This window comes from Xyrauchen texanus, chromosome 10 (assembly GCF_025860055.1).
Source record: "Xyrauchen texanus isolate HMW12.3.18 chromosome 10, RBS_HiC_50CHRs, whole genome shotgun sequence".
NCBI lineage: Eukaryota > Metazoa > Chordata > Actinopteri > Cypriniformes > Catostomidae > Xyrauchen > Xyrauchen texanus.
Genome location: NC_068285.1, coordinates 47,159,014 through 47,176,643, shown reverse-complemented (window position 1 = coordinate 47,176,643; position 17,630 = coordinate 47,159,014). Strand labels below are relative to the sequence as shown.

General features: G+C 43.3%; 1 protein-coding gene across 1 annotated transcript; it reads right to left on the bottom strand.

Annotated features, from left to right (window-relative positions):
* Nucleotides 1-231: 231 nt before the first annotated feature.
* On the bottom strand, nucleotides 232-17,212 carry p3h4 (prolyl 3-hydroxylase family member 4 (inactive)). Its single transcript, XM_052135544.1, has 7 exons — nucleotides 16,618-17,212; nucleotides 15,117-15,266; nucleotides 14,869-15,040; nucleotides 12,542-12,670; nucleotides 11,590-11,735; nucleotides 2,753-2,836; nucleotides 232-868 (listed from the first exon to the last, which is right to left on the bottom strand). The coding sequence occupies exons 1-7, from the start codon at nucleotides 17,074-17,076 to the stop codon at nucleotides 719-721; spliced, it is 1,290 nt and encodes a 429-aa protein (XP_051991504.1). The 5' UTR covers nucleotides 17,077-17,212; the 3' UTR covers nucleotides 232-718.
* Between the last annotated feature and the right edge of the window lie 418 nt (nucleotides 17,213-17,630).

The window sequence follows — 17,630 nt, the reverse complement described above, 5'->3', positions numbered from 1 at the left end:
GTAAGTGTAGGTGATTGTTGAAATACTGTGACTGTCTATAGTCTTCATTATTGTATTTTATGAGACACACACACACTTAACACCGGCTTCTAATCTGTATCTTCAGAGGGGCATTTATGATTCTTCACAATGGATGTCATATAGCACAGTACTGACCAGAAATCAGTGTCTAGCTTTGATTCAGAATTATTAACACTGCATTTGCAGTGCAATTAATAGATTAACAAAATATTAAGATTAACACATTTATTTGTGGAATCATAACACATCATTAAATAAACAGGATTGTCTTCCAAAAAGCAACATAAAAAACATTACCCATATACCTTTTCCAATGCAGGCCCGATGGTAATTTTGTAAAGTAGAGTTTTGATTGGCGATGTGGCAATCTAAGTTCAACAAATTCAATTTGATGTGAGATGGTGGTACAAAAAATTATTATCTTAAATAGAAAATTATTAATATATGTATTTTTGCCTTTAAATTAGTACTTTAACATTCTGATTTAGATGATCTACTGTACTTTTCATTTTTTTCTTAAAATTTCTATGACAAAGAAAGGCCCTTATTGCATCAGAACAATACATACATTTCAAAGGTTTTGGTTCAAAGTAAAGTTCAAAATGAGCACCGTTAATGGAAAAGGAGGGAATAGTCATCAAAAGGTTTGAATGGAGCAGGAGTCTTTTTGGAGGTAACTGTACTGATAAGGTATGTTTTATTCAGCTGGTTCTCCTGTATCTCCTTTAGTTTTGGGCTGCTGCCACCACTCAGCCAGGAAAGACTCCTCATAGTCACCGACTCCCTCAAACTCTTCATCAGGAGGACGTGAGGGAGCTGATGCTGCTTCCTCTTCACTCACTGTATCCTGTGACACACACAGCTCAAATTCACATCACCTCTATGGACACTGAAATTACCATTCCTCATTTTAGGAAAATGTTTCCACCCTCATTCTAAACATTATTAAAGTTAATATAATTACGATCACAGAGTTCATAATTAAAGGAATATTCTGGGTTCAATACAAGTTAAGCTCAGTCGACTGCATTTGTGGCATAATGTTGATTACCACAAAATATAATTGGACTTTTCATAAAAATAAAAAGTCAGTGAGGCACTTCCAATAGAAGTGAATGTGGCCAACACTGAAAACCCTAATAAGTTAGCAGAACTCAAACAAAATTGAGGCAATCAGTTACATTACATTTGTTAAAATAATAAACTCCAAGTTTATATCAAGTTTGATTAAGCTAACTCATACATTTTGATTGGCAGAACTTAGAATTACCATGCAACCTCAAATTATACTTCAAGTAGAGGCAACCTAACTAACTGGTAGTAATTAGAACTAGCTAGTACAGAGAATGCTAGCATGATGAATGCATGCTAATTGGAAACACTATGCTTTAATTAGCTTAGCAATTGCTCAATAAGTAAAGCAGTTTAGAACAATCTTACAGTAACTACAGTCAACCAAAAAAATTTTTTCATAATGTCCCAACACAATTAGATTAAGTTTATAAAGAAATATAAAAAAAATTGAGGAATGCCCAAAACCTTTTCAAACATTCAGATTCTGATCTTTATTTATCGATCGGTTATTTCCTTTATAAGCCGCTCGTAACCGGCAAAGTTTAAACTCTTGTTTTAGTGCAGCAGTTGATTGTCAGGTGAGGGGTGGTGCTTTGCTGCTGCCGGGATGCATACAGGATGGATGAGCATTTACACCTCAAATGTGATGCATTCAGAGGCATTTTTGACCACATTTGTATGTGGTTTTTGTGATCCAATCACAAAATATTTGACCCCCATTTAGATCTCAATTTAGCATTGACCACATGTGATCCGATCATCAAAAACTTAATACCAGGTGGAAACGGGGTCTAAGTTCAAATGGACGAGTTAGGTTTCTGTAAATGTATAGAGACAAGTTCATTTAACTCAAAACAATAAAACAATTCAGGTTAATTAAAAGGTGTCAGTTTCGTGAAGTCAAAAGAAAGAGAAAATTCAAAATACTCTTTTTATCTGAACTAATTTGTATGATTTAGTTTTTTCCCCCCTACTCAAAACAATTAATTATTTAGAGCATTAGGGTTTACAGTGAATCCGTAAACATTAAAATACTCAGTTTCAAAAGTATAACCACAAGATGTAAATATGAGACGTGATGAGTGTTAACATGATTTTATTGTGATCAAATTGCTTACCATCTTTGTTTTTGTAAAGTTATATCCAACTGTAAACTTTGTTGCCATGACTATTGCTGTAAACCCTGTAATCCTGGTAAACGAGGATTTAAACAACTTTACAGCTCAAATGTTTTAACAGTAGAATGCAAGTGCTTTTTTTAAAATGATAAAATTTTCACATTTCTGCCTTCAAACCCTCCAAAAATCAATCCCTTCTCTTCTATTGCAAGTGCCTCACTGTACTCTCTGTAACAACTGTATGTTGTGTTTTAATCAGCATTATGCCTCAAATGCTTAATTTGTTTTGAAGCTAGAATATTACTTTAAATAATACCATTTTAAAATTGAGGCTGTGTGTGCATATTTCAAGGTCAAGGATTATTATGGATTATTTAATCCTAGTTAACAATTTTTTTTTTATATATTTTACGCTTCACTGTACATGTACTTGTAGAACACAGAAAGTCTACTGCAGCCCAACACATATTAAATGATACAGTGTAACTTGTTTACTACTGTATGTAAATGTGATTCATGTGTAGCATTGTGTATTTTACCTCATCATCTGTCTGTAAATAGTTCTGTGCAAACTCCAGCAACTCTCTCTGTTTAGTCGTTTGATTGTGATATCTCAGTGCTTCCTGTACAGAGACAAAGAAAGACATGTTTGGAGCTTCACAATTTTGGTCACCATTCACTTGCATTGTATGGACCTATAGAGCTGAAATATTCTTCTGGATTTACTTAGTGATGGCACAAACTGATTCAGAATTGCTTTTGTTTCACTAAAAAGAACCTGCTTGTGAGATTCATTCTTTTGGGAATCTACCTGCACTGGCCTGTCCAACACTGGCTATCCTGCCTACATAAATGTCCATGCATGCGGCACAGAGTTAAGAGTGACAACACCAGCCATAAAACAAAGGACCCTTCATTTGAATTTGAATTTGAATTTATTCACCAAGTATGAAATATACAAGGAATTTTTGGTGCAGGTGGTGACAATACAGACAGCAACAACAACCACAACAAAAGGGCTCAAGGCCACAATACACGTCTAAAAAAATCAAAGAGCACAATCAGGGGATGTCCAGCAGAATAAATATGCTTAAATGCAAGATAATAATAAATAAGGTTCTGAGATGCTACCTAAATAACTGCTATGTGCATAGAACACTATCTCATAGTATGTTATGTTTACGTTTTTAGAAACTGTCATCTTTTTGCACTACTGTGTACTGGTCGGCGCTGCACTGTGTATTTTGTCCTGTTCATTGTCAGAAGTTTGTTGTACTGTCCCGTACTTTTTGCACATGTTTGCACGTGTACTTTATATAGGTATATATAGATAGGTATTTTATATAGGTATTTTATTTCGTTGTGTAGTCTCATGTGGTCCTGTGTTGGTCCTTTGTTGTTTTTATGAAGCACCATGGTCCTGGAGGAACGTTGTCTCATTTTGCTGTGTACTGTACTAACTGTATATGGTTGAAACGACAATAAAAACCACTTGACTTGACTTGACTAATGATGATGACCAATATGATGCGGTGCTATGAGTAATGTTCATTCTTTATACTAATGGATACTCAATGGTTATAGTTCATTGGAATCGTTTAACAGCATATAAGTCATTTGTTTTCTTGTTTGTCTATACTGCAACATACATTCGGGTCACAGGACAAAGTCCACGTTCCTAAATTAAGTATATCTGAGAACGTATTTATACTACTCACCTGCATACCTAAAGAATATGCTTTATTAATGTCCGACAAGTATATTCTCCATCAAATGCAGTACATACTGTGCTGTGATAGAGGCCAAATATCGGAAATACGCAAAATAAGTACAAAGAATGCAAGTGTGGGTATCATCAAGACAGACCAGCTTACTAATAAGTACCGGCTCATAAGAGTCAGTCGATGGGAAAATGGACTAGACTGGTATGTTTCACACTGTAGATTCAGTAGTGAGGCACACAGACTTGTGCTGCAGCTTAAGTTTTAATCAGTTTTTGAACAAAATCCCACAGCATCAACAGAATCAAACATTTGTTGTCTACATCCAAAAAACTGGAAAATGCTAACTTCGCAGGTTGTCCACGGAGGTAGGATGAAAATAAGGTTCTGAGATCAGTTTCTGAGACCGTTAAGAGATCCATTCTTTCAAGAACGGCTGTCGGTTAAGCTGTTAACTAATTAGGCAGCAAGTCAGATTAGCCTTAGTTTCTGGCAGAGGCGGTGGCAGCCGATTTTGCCGGGGCTTCAGCCCCGAATGTTTTGAGTGTAGCCCTGAATGAATTTTGAAAAGTTGACTGACAAATATGAAACCGGACAATAGCCTATGTAAACCCCCGAAAACATAAGTTGCCTTATTTCATTGGGTTTTGGCTTTGCACATACTGCATACAGCCTGTAAAAATAGACATAGGCATAATCTAGCCTATAGAATAAGTTTCTTTGCTGTCGGTAGCCTACGGGCGACTCCGTTTCTTCCTCTCTGTTGAATATGCAGCAGGTGGGGAGGAGCTGACATCAACTTACGTTACTTAGTGGCGAGTTAACAGCAGTTAGCAGGAAAGACTGCACAAATGAGGCTTCTAAAATTTCCGAAAGGAGTCAGTGGGTAAGAATTCACATTTGTTTTTGTCCTTTAAAGTCTTAAGATCATCATCTGGCTAGCTTTCACCCACAGTAGGCTAAACCTCAAGACGTCCACTACCGACTGATATCACATGTTGTAGCCTCTAGCCTCATGGTTAATGCATTCGCCGCTCACACCGGACACCATGGTTCGAGTCCCGTTCGAAGCATAATTTTCTTGTTTATCAGGTGTTGTTTTCTCTAAGGATAACCAATAAGCAATAGCATAAAATGTATGTGTGACTTGTTTTGTGATATTAATTTGTAGTAAATATACACTTTGAGGGTAGCAAAGATGTGCCAGAATCAGGCATGGAAACTGGTAACAATGAATCAGTCACTTTACTTTAGAGAAAGTTGAAAGTGAAACATTGTTTATCCCAATAATCCTAATGAAAGGATTTTGACAGATGAACATGGAGAATTACATACAGTTCGATGCCATGGTGTGTCAATGAACGTCTCGGTTACCTACGTAACCTCGGTTCTCTCTAGATGAGGGAACGAGTATTGCGTAAGCTAGCTTACGCTACGGGAAAGATTAATCTTTTCTGAGATATTGAAGCCAAAAAATTATCCTTAATTTTGTATCATTTGTCAACGCAGTGCAGCAACTGCAGACCTTGAGCGGGCTAGCTAGCGAGCGGCAGCAATATCGTCCACTATCCATCTAGACGGTGTCTGTTTCGAGGTGGCGAGACCCTTGGTGCACCCTCCGAACGAAACGAAAAGCTGCTCAGCGCATCTGAAAGAGGCGGAGCGCGCAGTATACAATCTCAGTGCTCTGACTGGGCAAAGGAGATTTGTGTCGCGTTCGCTATCGGATGCTGGCAGAGCCGATAGGGAAATAATCTGTGCTCTGAAAGGAGTACCGATCACCTTGGGGACATAGCCGTGTCTAGGCTTTAAAATGACCTTGGAGTCACTTGGTCCAAACTCCATACACGCAGCGCTGACAGACAGCGCGTGAAGGTCTCCCACACGTTTAACTGATGACAGGGCAGTCAGAAAAACGGTTTTGAGTGAAAGGTATTTCAAATCCACGGATTCAAGCGGTTCGAAAGGGGGCTTTCATAGCTCGAGAACTACAGAAAGATCCCAGATAGGAACCGATGGGGGCGTGGGGGTTCATCCTTCTAGCTCCCTGAGGAAGCGGATGACCAGCTCGTTTTTTCCCCGTGACTGGCCGTGCAGGGGTTCGGCGAACGCCGCAACGGCCGCCACGTACACTTTGAGCGTGGATGGGGATCTGCCCTTATCCAACAGCTCTTGTAAAAACACGAGCAGTGACGACACCCCACATGTCCGTGGGTCCAGGTCTCTGTCGGTGCACCATTTTGAAAACACCGACCATTTGGACGCATATAGTCTTCTCGTGGAAGGGGCTCTAGCGTGTATGATAGTGTTCATTACTCCTTCTGGCAAAGCGACGGGTAGTCGTTGATCACCCACGCGTGCAGCGCCCAGCGCTCTGGGTGGGGATGCCAGATCGTGCCGTGAGCTTGAGAGAGGAGATCTGCTCTCACTGGGATGGGCCACGGGCTGTCAGTGACAGCTGCGTAAGCTCCGGGAACCATGTCCGATTCTCCCAGCGCGGGGCTATGAGGAGCACCGAGTGACGCGTTTCCCTGATCCTCTGCATTACCTGTGGCAATAGCGAGACGGGAGGGAAGGTGTAAAGCGGGCGGTTGGGCCAGTCCTGGGCCAGCGCGTCCTCGCTTTTCGAGAAAAATACTGGGCAGTGAGAGTTCTCTTCTGACGCGAAGAGGTCTATCTCTGCTCTGCCGAATATTTGCCATAATTTCTGGACTGTTTGAGTGTGCAGGGACCATTCCCCTGGGGGAACATTGTCTCTGGACAGTCTGTCTAGGCCGTCGTTCAGGTGGCCTGGCACGTGCGTCGCCCTCAGCGAGCGCAGGTGGCCCTGGGACCAACTTAGTATGCGTTTTGTCAGATGGAAGAGGTTCCTGGATCTGACACCGCCTTGACGGTTTAGATAGGATACCACAGATCTGTTGTCCGAACGGACCAGGACGTGGTGACCCTGAATGACCGGGAGGAAGCGCACGAGCGCGTACTCGACCGCTATCATTTCCAGACAATTTATGTGAAGGAGCTTTTCCTGAACTGACCATAGGCCGAAAACCGGCGAGCCCTCGCAGACCGCGCCTCAACCCGTGTTGGACGCGTCTGTCGAGATGACTTTTCGGCGAGATACAACTCCCATTGCCACTCCCCGCTGATACCATTCGGCCACCGTCCAAGGCTGCAGAGCTGATATACAGGTCTGAGTCACTCTGATCGGCTGGCGGCCTGTGGCCCACGCCCGGCGAGACGCGCGGGTGTTTAGCCAATGCTGAAGCGGGCGCATGCACAGTAAACCCAGCTGATGTACTGCTGCGGCTGAGGCCATGTAACCTAACACTCTCTGAAATTTTTTCAGAGGCGTGAGGCTGTTCATCTGAAAAGCGCCGTGTAGATAAGCGAGCCATCATTGCCACAGAGTCTAGTTCTATTCCAAGGAAGGAAATTGCCTGACTGGGCTGTAGTGAGCTCTTGGTCCAATTGACTGCAAGACCCAGACTGTTCAGATGACTGAGGAGAACTGTCCTGTGAGACAGAAGCTCCGTATGTGACTGTGCCAATATCAGCCAATCGTCCAAATAGTTCAGAATTCGCAAGCCCTGACTCCGCAGGGGTGCGAGCGCCGCATCTATGCACTTCGTGAAAGTACGGGGTGCTAAGGACAGGCCGAACGGAAGGACGGTGTATTGATAAACCTGACCGTCGAAGGCGAATCTCAAGAATGGCCTGTGACGGGGATTTATCTGAATCTGAAAATAGGCATCTTTCAGATCGAGAGAAATAAATCAGTCCCCCTGGCGCACATGCGCGAGGAGTTTGCTGATTGTAAGTATTTTGAACGGTCTTTTTGCAAGCACCTTGTTCTAAACCCAGAGATCTAATATTGGTCTTTCTTGGGGACAAGAAAATAACGGCTGTAAAACCCCGACTCGCTCAGTGAAGGCGGCACTCTCTCTATGGCCCTTTTGCACAGAAGGTTTGCTATTTCTGAACGAAGCATGCAGGCTGCTTCCGTGTTCACAGTAGTTTCGAGCCGCGCCCTGAAGCGGGGAGGGCGGCGATCGAACTGTAGCAAATAGCCCTGTTTTATTGTGCTTAACACCCATTAGCATATCCCTGGGATAGCTTCCCACGCTTTGAAGCGTAACGCTAGAGGGTGAATGGCCGAGTCGCCCTGATTGCCGTACACAGCGGGCTGAACAGAATGTGTGAGCGTGCTTATTGTGCTTATGCATGACTGCTCGCAGACAGCAGGGACATGCTGTTCTGTGAGTGACTTCCCGATTGAGATGAATGGGGAAAGTGTCACATCTGTTAATTGATGCGCGAGCATAGTCACGGGCACGGAACTTACACATAGAGAGGTGTTTGCTGACCATGCGACAGAGCGGGCAGAGAGGGGACGCGCGCACGGGCTCGTGGGCGCGTTTATTGACTCTAACACTCGAGCAGGCTGTGCCCGCTTTATGTGAGTGTGCTCTGATAGGAACACGGGAAGTGTAATGCTTGTGTCTAGGGGTGAACACTGGATTGTGGGCACATTTTCTACACATAAGACATGTTTGCTCTCTGATAGGGACACGGGAAGTGTAATGCTTGTGTGTAGGGGTGAACACTGGATTGTGGGCACATTTTCTACACATAAGACATGTTTGCTCTTTACAAGATCTTTTTGTGTCGCCGTGAAAACGGCGCTTGAGTGCAGGCAAGCGGGTAGTAACACCGGCTTGTTGGCTGCTGAATTCACCACTGTAGTAGCCTGAGAGAAGGGGACTGACAGGGGGTGAAGCTTTGACGGTGGTCCGGCCACGGTGGGACTGAGCCGTCGTTTTTTCAACAAAGCTAGGAGGACTTCGGTTGTTCAGGTTTCAGCGCAATCTTAGGCCGAGGCCCGCGGGGCGGCGGTCTGCGGCGGCGGTCTGCGGCGGCTGTCTGAGCGCGATCTGGGGCGGCCGCCCTGTCGACGCTGGGAAGTCTGGCTTTGTTGAGCTGGGCGCTGTGAAGATGCTCGTGCAGGAGGCTGGTTACGTGGGCGGCCTGCAGAGGAGCTAGCGCGGCGAGGCAGGAAGAGATTAATGGCTTGGGTGGCTTTCTGGACTTCCGAAAAACGGTCAACAATGCCACTTACCGCGGAACCGAAGAGACCGGACGGAGAGAGCGGCGCGTTGAGGAACGTGGAGCGCTCAGCTTCTCCCATGTCAGCTAGCGTTAGCCACAGGTGTCTCTCGGTTACAGTCAGCGAGGCCATGCACTTCCCTAGGGCTTGAGCTGCAGTTTTGGTGGCGCGAAGGACGAGGTCCGTCGCGCTCCTTAGATCTCTAATAGCCTCTGGGTGCCTGCCTTTCTCATCCCATTCCTGAAGAAGGTCTGCTTGGAGGATCTGCAAGACGGCCATGGAATGCAGAGCAGATGCGGCTTGGCCGGCGGTGGAATAGGCGCGGCCAACACAGGCGGAAGTAGTTCTGCAGGCCTTAGACGGGAGCACTGGCTTAGACCGCCATCTCGCGGAGTGCGGGCAAAGGTGTGCTGCTACCGAATCCTCGACCGGGGGGATGGAAGAGTAGTTCCACGATTTAGAGAGCTCGGCGTGGAGTTCCGGCAGGAAGGGAGCGGCCCGGGCCGCGGGCGCCGCGTGGTGACGGCTTTGAAGAAAGCAGCCGTCGAGTCTATTGGGAGCCTGCTCAGGGGGCGGTGACCACTCGAGCCCGAGGCGGTCGACGGCCTGTGTGAGGAGGCGTATCAGTTCCCCTTCGACTCGGCGCGGGTCCTGCTGGATTCCTGGGCGATGAGGAGGCTTGTGACCACTCCTCGCTGTCCGAAGCCATGATGGAACAGCAGCCCTTGTCCTCCGCCTCGCTCTCGAGGTGGCAGCAGTCGCGGCCGCTCGGTGGCAACTCGCGGCGTCCGGGGTGGGGAGGGTGAACGCGATGCTCGAGGGAGAGGCTCGGCGAGACAGTACGCTTCTAAACCCGGTTCCGGCAGCCTTTGGGAGCGGCGCTTCTTCGGCGCAGCGAAACAGAAGGCGGCTGGCGGCTCGGTCCTGAGCGCTCGAGTCGAGCCCGCAGGGTCGACATCGAAGCTCCTCGCAGAGGTCGCATCCGCCCGTCAGCGGCGAGCTCTGCATGCCCCAGTCCCAGGCAGAGAGCGCCAGATGATGTGGCGGTCTCCGGCGCTGAGAGGGGTGCGGCATGAACCGCAGGTGCGAGGCATCTTTAAAAAGACGCTCGTGCTCTTTTGTGAAGTTCACTGAGGAACTAGTTTGCTTTAAAAGGATACATCGCCGGATGGCGTAGCTCGCAGGATGGCTGAAGGTGGCGGCGGCGGCTTCTTCGACGCTGTCCAAGCTTGCTTGATGCCCCTCGAACGGCGTGGCTTGCAGTTTCAGAGATGCGAGCTTGCTGAAGAGATGCAAATCAGGATTCCAGCCTATGAACTGCGCTTCTATGCACCCTAGCCATGCCCATTCTGGCGGGCTTTGGGACAGTGAGCCTGGCGCCTCTCATTGGGCGCGAGTTCACACAAGTTCGTCTATAGGCTGCAGCAGTTGCCGCAGAGCAACCAATGAGCTCGCTAGCTAGCCCGCTCAAGGTCTGCAGTTGCTGCACTGCGTTGACAAATGATACAAAATTAAGGATAATTTTTTGGCTTCAATATCTCAGAAAAGATGAATCTTTCCCGCAGCGTAAGCTAGCATACGCAATACGAGAGAACCTCTCGTAAGAGAACTTAGACTAAAGTCATTCATGTATTGCTTTAACTTAGGATCTTATACATCATTTTGACTATTTATGTCAAAAAATATAAATTATTTATATAAAAAAAAATTTTTTTACTTCACTTTACTCACTATAATATACAACTTTTGTGATGACTTTATGTTAATGTACATGAAAATTCAAGAATCATGATAGATATTAGGGCAATCCCACTGATCTGCTCTTCTTCAATGGTATTGGTCTACAATTTGATATAAGCACTAGATGAATTAGTTGTTTGAAGCTGATTTGCAATAAGTTATGTGCTGTACCTGTTCTTTTGCATCACAGATGATTCAGGGAGGAGAGAGGATGAGTTAGTCGAGGATAGTACTAGAGTGGAAGATTTAGGAACTGTAGAAACAGGCCCAGCCAGAGCAAAACTCAAAGAATACACTCTCACCAGCTTTGGACTACAGAGAAGTGGTTGCTAGTGTGAAAATAAAATGGTCTGGGCTAAGCCCCGGATGTCCTTCAATGCTGGAAACGCCTCTGGTTTTTGGATTCAGCTATAATGAAGAACTAGAACTACCAACCAACCTTTACCAGAGCCTTCATGTACACTTTTGACAGTTTAACTTTTGTGGTGAATTTCATGTGTATGTTTTGTTGTTTTCTCTGGTCAAGTCACATCAAGTCATGTCTCAGATGAAGGTTTTAAGAAGCCTTTACTTTTTCTTTGGACTCATAAACACTTCACTTGGGATAAAACTGTCACGAGCCTTATGTTACAGCACCACAATCATAAAGGGTTGATATATTGACTTCTGCTGTGTGCGTTTGTGTGCTTTAGTAAATTGTTTTACTTAAAGCTCAAAGAAGAAACAACTTTACTGTCTCTGTTTTGTAGTTGTTGTGAAAAATGAGTGAAAACTTCACAATAGTTTACATGCAAGTAGTTGGTGTACTCACAGGCCGGGGTTTGAAATGCTCATCCAGCAGTCCCCATTGCTCTCTGTAGAATCGATAGTAAGCCATATTCTGCTGCATCACCTTATCATCCATATCAAACAGCAAGTAGCTCGCTGCACATGGTGCTGAATTACGCACGTCATTTACTATTGAGACAAAAATACACTGTCTAATTAATAAATATGAATAATAATCAAAGTTATTGAGTGTTTTATTATTTTCTTTGATGAAACAATGAAGTCTTTTCCTCTGTGAATAGCTTGTGAATGTGTTTAAGAGTTAAATGTTTGTAAGAATAGAAAATAGTGAAACCTTTGCAGGATGCTCAGTTCTGGAAAAATGATCACTTATTCCACATTTTCAAACCTACTTAATGATATACTTCACTGTGCTTCAAAATACATTCAGTTTTCCTTTTTTGAAACAAATAACTGTTATTGTGCCAAATTAAGGAATATTTACTAGACGATTTGGCACTGATTCAAGGTCGCTCTCATCATTTCTGATGAGAAAATGTGCTGTCATTAAGCAAAAGGGGGACATGCCAAATACTAAGGACATTCTGATTTTCATGCACATCAACTTTTCACTCAATATAATTGATTATGATTTGTAATGAAAACTCCTGTATTCAATTCAAATACAAACATGCACTTTTACAAGTGGCCTCAGACATCTGGACCTCAAAGTAAATGCTTTCAAAGACTGCTGACAGCACATTTAAGAAGGTGTTGCAAAGTGCTCATGTGAGATACAAAGAAACATGTATGTCCCCTTTAATTTATTGTTCAAATCCATCATGTTTCCCATCAAAAACAAATCTGTATGATTATACGACACAATGGAAGACTCCTGTATGCAGACACATCTCGACAATGAGAAATGAGCAGTGTGTGTGTGTGTGTGTGTGTGTGTGTGTGTGTGTGTGTGTGTGTGTGTGTGTGTTACTCACATTTATAATAAGCAAACTGCATGTAGTGGTACATAGTGGCAACGAATTTCTCCACAAAGTAGCCACCAACATTTGGCGTCAAATTCTCCTCACATTTTACTTTACACTTCAAGACCTCAAAATAGAAATCTGGTGGAGAGAGAGAGAGAGAGAGAGAGAGAGCGAGAGAGAGAGAGAGAGAGAGAGAGAGAGAGAGAGAGAATGTATGGTTATACCATTGAAAATAAACCATCAAATTAATTAACATTATCAACTGAATTTAGGTACTTAGACCACTTAATAGCCAAATGTACCTGAATTGACCCTTGAGCTATATAGACTTACACTACCAGTCAAAAGTCTGGACAGACTAAATTCATGGTCTTGAAAACTTTTGGATCTAAAGGCTTATAAATAAATACATTGAAATGATTTTAGTTGACAAATATACATTGTGCATTACATACAGTATGACAAATTGAAATTTGAATGATTGAGTGGAAGGGAAAAGCAGTCAACAGCTGCCCAACATACATGTGAACTCCATGTGAATTGTTAAACAGCTCCACAGTACTTAAAGGGGTAGTTCACCCAAACATGAAATTTCTCTCATCATATACTCATCCTAATGATATCCCATATGTGAAAAATATAAATATTATCTTGTTACAATGGCACCTGTCAAGGGGTATATTAGGCATCAAGTGAACTGTCAGTTCTTGAATTTCATGTGTTGGAGGCAGGAAAAATGGGCAAGTGTAAGGATCTGAGTGACTTTGACAAGGGCCAAATTGTGATGCCTAGATGACTAAGTCAGAGCATCTCCAGAACGGCAGGTCTTGTGGGGTGTTCACGGTATGCAGTGGTTAGTACCTACCAAAAATTGTCCAAGGAAGGACAACTGATGAACTAGCATCAGGGTCATAGTTGCCCAAGGGTCAATGATGCTCATGGGGAGCGAAGGCTAGCCTGTCTTGTCCAATCCCACAGAAGAGCTACTGTAGCACAAATTGCTGAAAAACTAAATGCTGGCCATGATAGAAAGGCATCAGAACACGCAGCTTGCTGCGTATGTGGCTGTGTAGCCCATGCTGATGCCTGTCCACAGCCAAAAGTTCCTACAATGGGCACGTGAGCATCAGATCTGGAGCATGGAGAGCACTGGACAGCAATGGAAGAATGTGGCCTGGTCTGATGAATCACATTTTCTTTTAGATCATTTGGATGGCCGGGTGCAAGCGTCATTTACCTGGGGAGGAGATGGCAGCAGGATGCACCATGGGAAGAAGGCAGGCTGGCGGAGGCAGCGTGATACTCTGGGCAATGTTCTGCTGTGAAACCTTGGGTCCTGGCATTCATGTGGATGTGTCTATGACAAGTACCACCACCTAAAGATTGTTGCAGATCGTGCACACCCCTTCATGGTAACAGTATTCCCTGATGGCAGTGGCCTCTTTTAGCAAGATAATGAGCCCTACCACACTGCAAAAATTATTCAGGAATGGTCTGAGGAACATGACACATTTCAAGGTGTTGACTTGGCCTCCAAATTCCCCAGATCTCAATCCGATTGAGCATCTACGGGATATGCTGGCTAACAAGTCCATTCCATGGAGGCCCCACCTCGCAACTTAAAGGATATGCTGCTAACGTCTTGGTGCCAGATACCACAGGACACCTTCAGAAGTCTTGTGGTTTTAATGTTGTGGCTGATCAGTGTATATTCATGCTGTTCAGCCAGAGGGGAACTGGCCCTGAAAGGGAGCCTTGATTCTCCCAAGGTTATTTTTCTCCATTAACCAACATCTTATACAGATTATATTTTAAATGCACCAGCACCTTTGGCTTGCTCACTGGGAGTCTAAATACAAATATTATTTAGGCACAATTTACAATCAATTTTTTATCAAACTGCATGGAATAATTTTCTGAAAAGATGATTTGAAATTATGTCTGTTGTGAAAAGTGCTTTACAAATAAAAATAACGACTTGAATACTGTTTGAAAAGCATCTCAGGATGAAGCATCACATGATGTTGTCTGAGAAAATGAAAAGAGTGTGCAGAGCTGTGATCTACTGTACACAAACAAGCTCAAATATAAGGGCATTTGGATTCGGTTAAAATGTGTTTGACTTTAATGTTTATTTTTTAATAACTTTACTATTTTTCTAAATAGTAGAAAATATTAAAGAGTAGGTGTATCCAAACTTTCGACTGGTTTCTGTTACTGTATGTGGCAATCAAGGATTATTCACGTTTAGATTTGATATGTCAGATCATTTCTGTCCTTCTCATCTCAGATCCCTTTGAACTTGGCGTTTAACAATGCATCATGTTGTCACTCACCAGCAAGTGTGGGGTAAAAATCTTTGAACTCCTGCACGTCATACGACCCCTCACAGGATGCTAAACACAGGTTGTATGTTTTGAAATATTCTGCAGCTGCCAACTCCATGTCCCGAGCACTGCTGCTGAAATCCCCAGTATTATACAGCTTCACCGCCTTCAGGAATAACACCTGAGAGGAATATCAATATTATTATTTTTTGAGGGACAGATTCAGTGAGACTGAAATGATGAGTGTGTGAACACACCTCATATGGTTTCTCCTCATGGTCTATGAGGAATTCCTCCACATCAAACATGGTTTTGTAGTAGTTCAAACTCCTAGATAATAGTGGGTCCCCAGGGTTACGCTGGAGAAATGTGTGCGCTGCTGAAACCGCTTTCTCCAACTCATTCATCTAAAAGACACAAAACACAACACACTTCAGCATCTGGCCTCTCTCTGTTTCATATATTGCTATGCAGTTTCATAGTTCCCCATATGTACAAAAACTTTTTTTGGTTCTTTTTCTAAACTAAATTCTGCATAAACTGAAGGCAGTACAACAAATACTACAATGATATAAAGCCTACATACAGCACTTGCACTTTACTATTTAAGTAACATTATTTATTATATCTGTAATTGTTGCTGAATTGTGAAGAGCAATGTAGAACAAGGAGGTATAAACAAATATGAAATGCAAAATCTTATTCAATTTTCAGAATTGTAAAGTTTGTTTATAGCAATTGACGGTCTCAGAAGTGGAGGCAACTGAGACTTGTCCTCCGCCACCCGGATTGAGGGGAGTAACCGCGCCACCACGAGGACCTACTAAGTAGTGGGAATTGGGCATTCCAAATTGGGAGAAAAGGGGATAATAATACATGAAAATAAAAAACCTGGTTAAAAACGACAAATTACAGTAGCTGACAAGCTTAACTGTCTCATAACAACAGCTTTGGTTCGGGGGGAAATGCATATTGAATATCACAGCTTGGTAAATTTACGCAATAGAAAGCCTGTGCTTAAAATCACGAATTATTGTTTTCTGAAGTCACACAAAATGTACCTCCAACAACATATGCTTAAACAAATCAATATTGGCTGGGATTTCTGTGGGTGGCAGTGAAACGCGTAAAACCGACCAAGGTTAAAGTGTTTGTACACGCCAAAACATAAGTTTAGCCTGTTTTTAAGATTCAAGCATTTGAATTTCATAACACAATTCCATCAAATTGAATTGCGTAATCTTTAACAAAATGTTATAAATAAAACTATTGAGTTTAGTAATTGAATACATATAGTAATTGATAGTAATTGAATTCATTGTGTTGTTTTACTGTAAATACCTTGTGTAAATTATTGAAAGAGGCGTACAATTATTGATCTTTATTTAGTTGGCGTTAGAATATTACGTTTTTGCGCTGCCTGCGTGGACGTGGCATTTGTGCGCGTGCGCAGTTTCAGGACAGCTTTTAACAGATTCAACAAAAGCTCAAGCCGAATGATATCGGCTAAAAGTTGTGTACAAAAGTTAAGTATGAACAATATGGTCGGTTGCGGTTATTGAAAGTGAAAGCGAGAAATGACGCGCAATGGCATACGCATTTTGTGTGGATGTTTACATCCCATTTACAAACGCGAACGCTCACAGTGTCAACGAAGCTGTCTGCAGTATTTAACGTTCTAGTTTGTCGCGTCGAGCTCTTGCAGCTTTCACTTGGGCGCAGTGCCCATCAGTTCCATGCTAGAACTAGAAGTCTAACCTGGTAGTGGACATACTGAAGGTACCGGTAGGGTATCCTCTGCTCAAAAGCAGCCAAGGTTTCTCTTTTAGGATATGATTTGGAGAACACAGGAAAGTTCGTTTTGCACTTTTTCAGGCATGCGGCCCGCATAATAATGTGTCCCATGATCCAGAGGGTCTTGTCCGTACTGTTCTCCTCATCGACCCGTCGTACACCGCTGCAGTTCTGGCTGCAGTAAGCTTCGCTGTCCTTCAGCAGCCGGTGGAGCCGCAGACTCAGCTCCAGATATTTCACCGTCTCCTTCCAGTTCTGAGACTCGTACATGTCCAACGCGTGTCCGTACGCAGACTCCAGCGGCATGAGGTCGTTTTGAGGAAAGCTTTTGAAGCTGTATTTCTCATACTGAGCCTTTATTGTCGAGAAAAGACATGCGACAATGAAAAACATAAAAAAACATGCTACTGATTTTCGGGCCATGCTTCAGTCCTCAGTGTAAGCACCGATCCCAGTGTAACAGTCCAGCAGAAAGTAGATGCATGTCAGGATGCACGTAGGAAGCCAGAACCCGCTGGAATTGAGTGAGTTTTAGGAGTTTACGGTGATGGAAAAAACGAGATGGTCCTCACTGCAGACTGTAGCGCGATGACGTAGTGGATCTAATCGTCTGCGTAGTGGATTATGGTTTGTATGCATTATTACTGAAGTATTACACGGAGACATTTGTTTAATATAGCTTAGCATTTAAAAAATGGTCAAAACCGTTTTCTTGTTTTTCCTCCACCCACAGAAAACAAATATGTGAATTAAGCAATATTCTCTTACTACTCACTATAATGTGCTCCTCATTTTAACATCTCTTCTGTTTTACAGAAATGCCATATGGTGAATTATTTGTATATTAACATGTAGTGTTCAAACATACTTGGAAGTATGCAAAAGTGAAATAAAAGTGAATCTGGAGCACTTTGCTCATGTCCTGAAACGTGGACTGAATATTTGATATGAGCCCTAATCTCTTCAAACCTGTATAA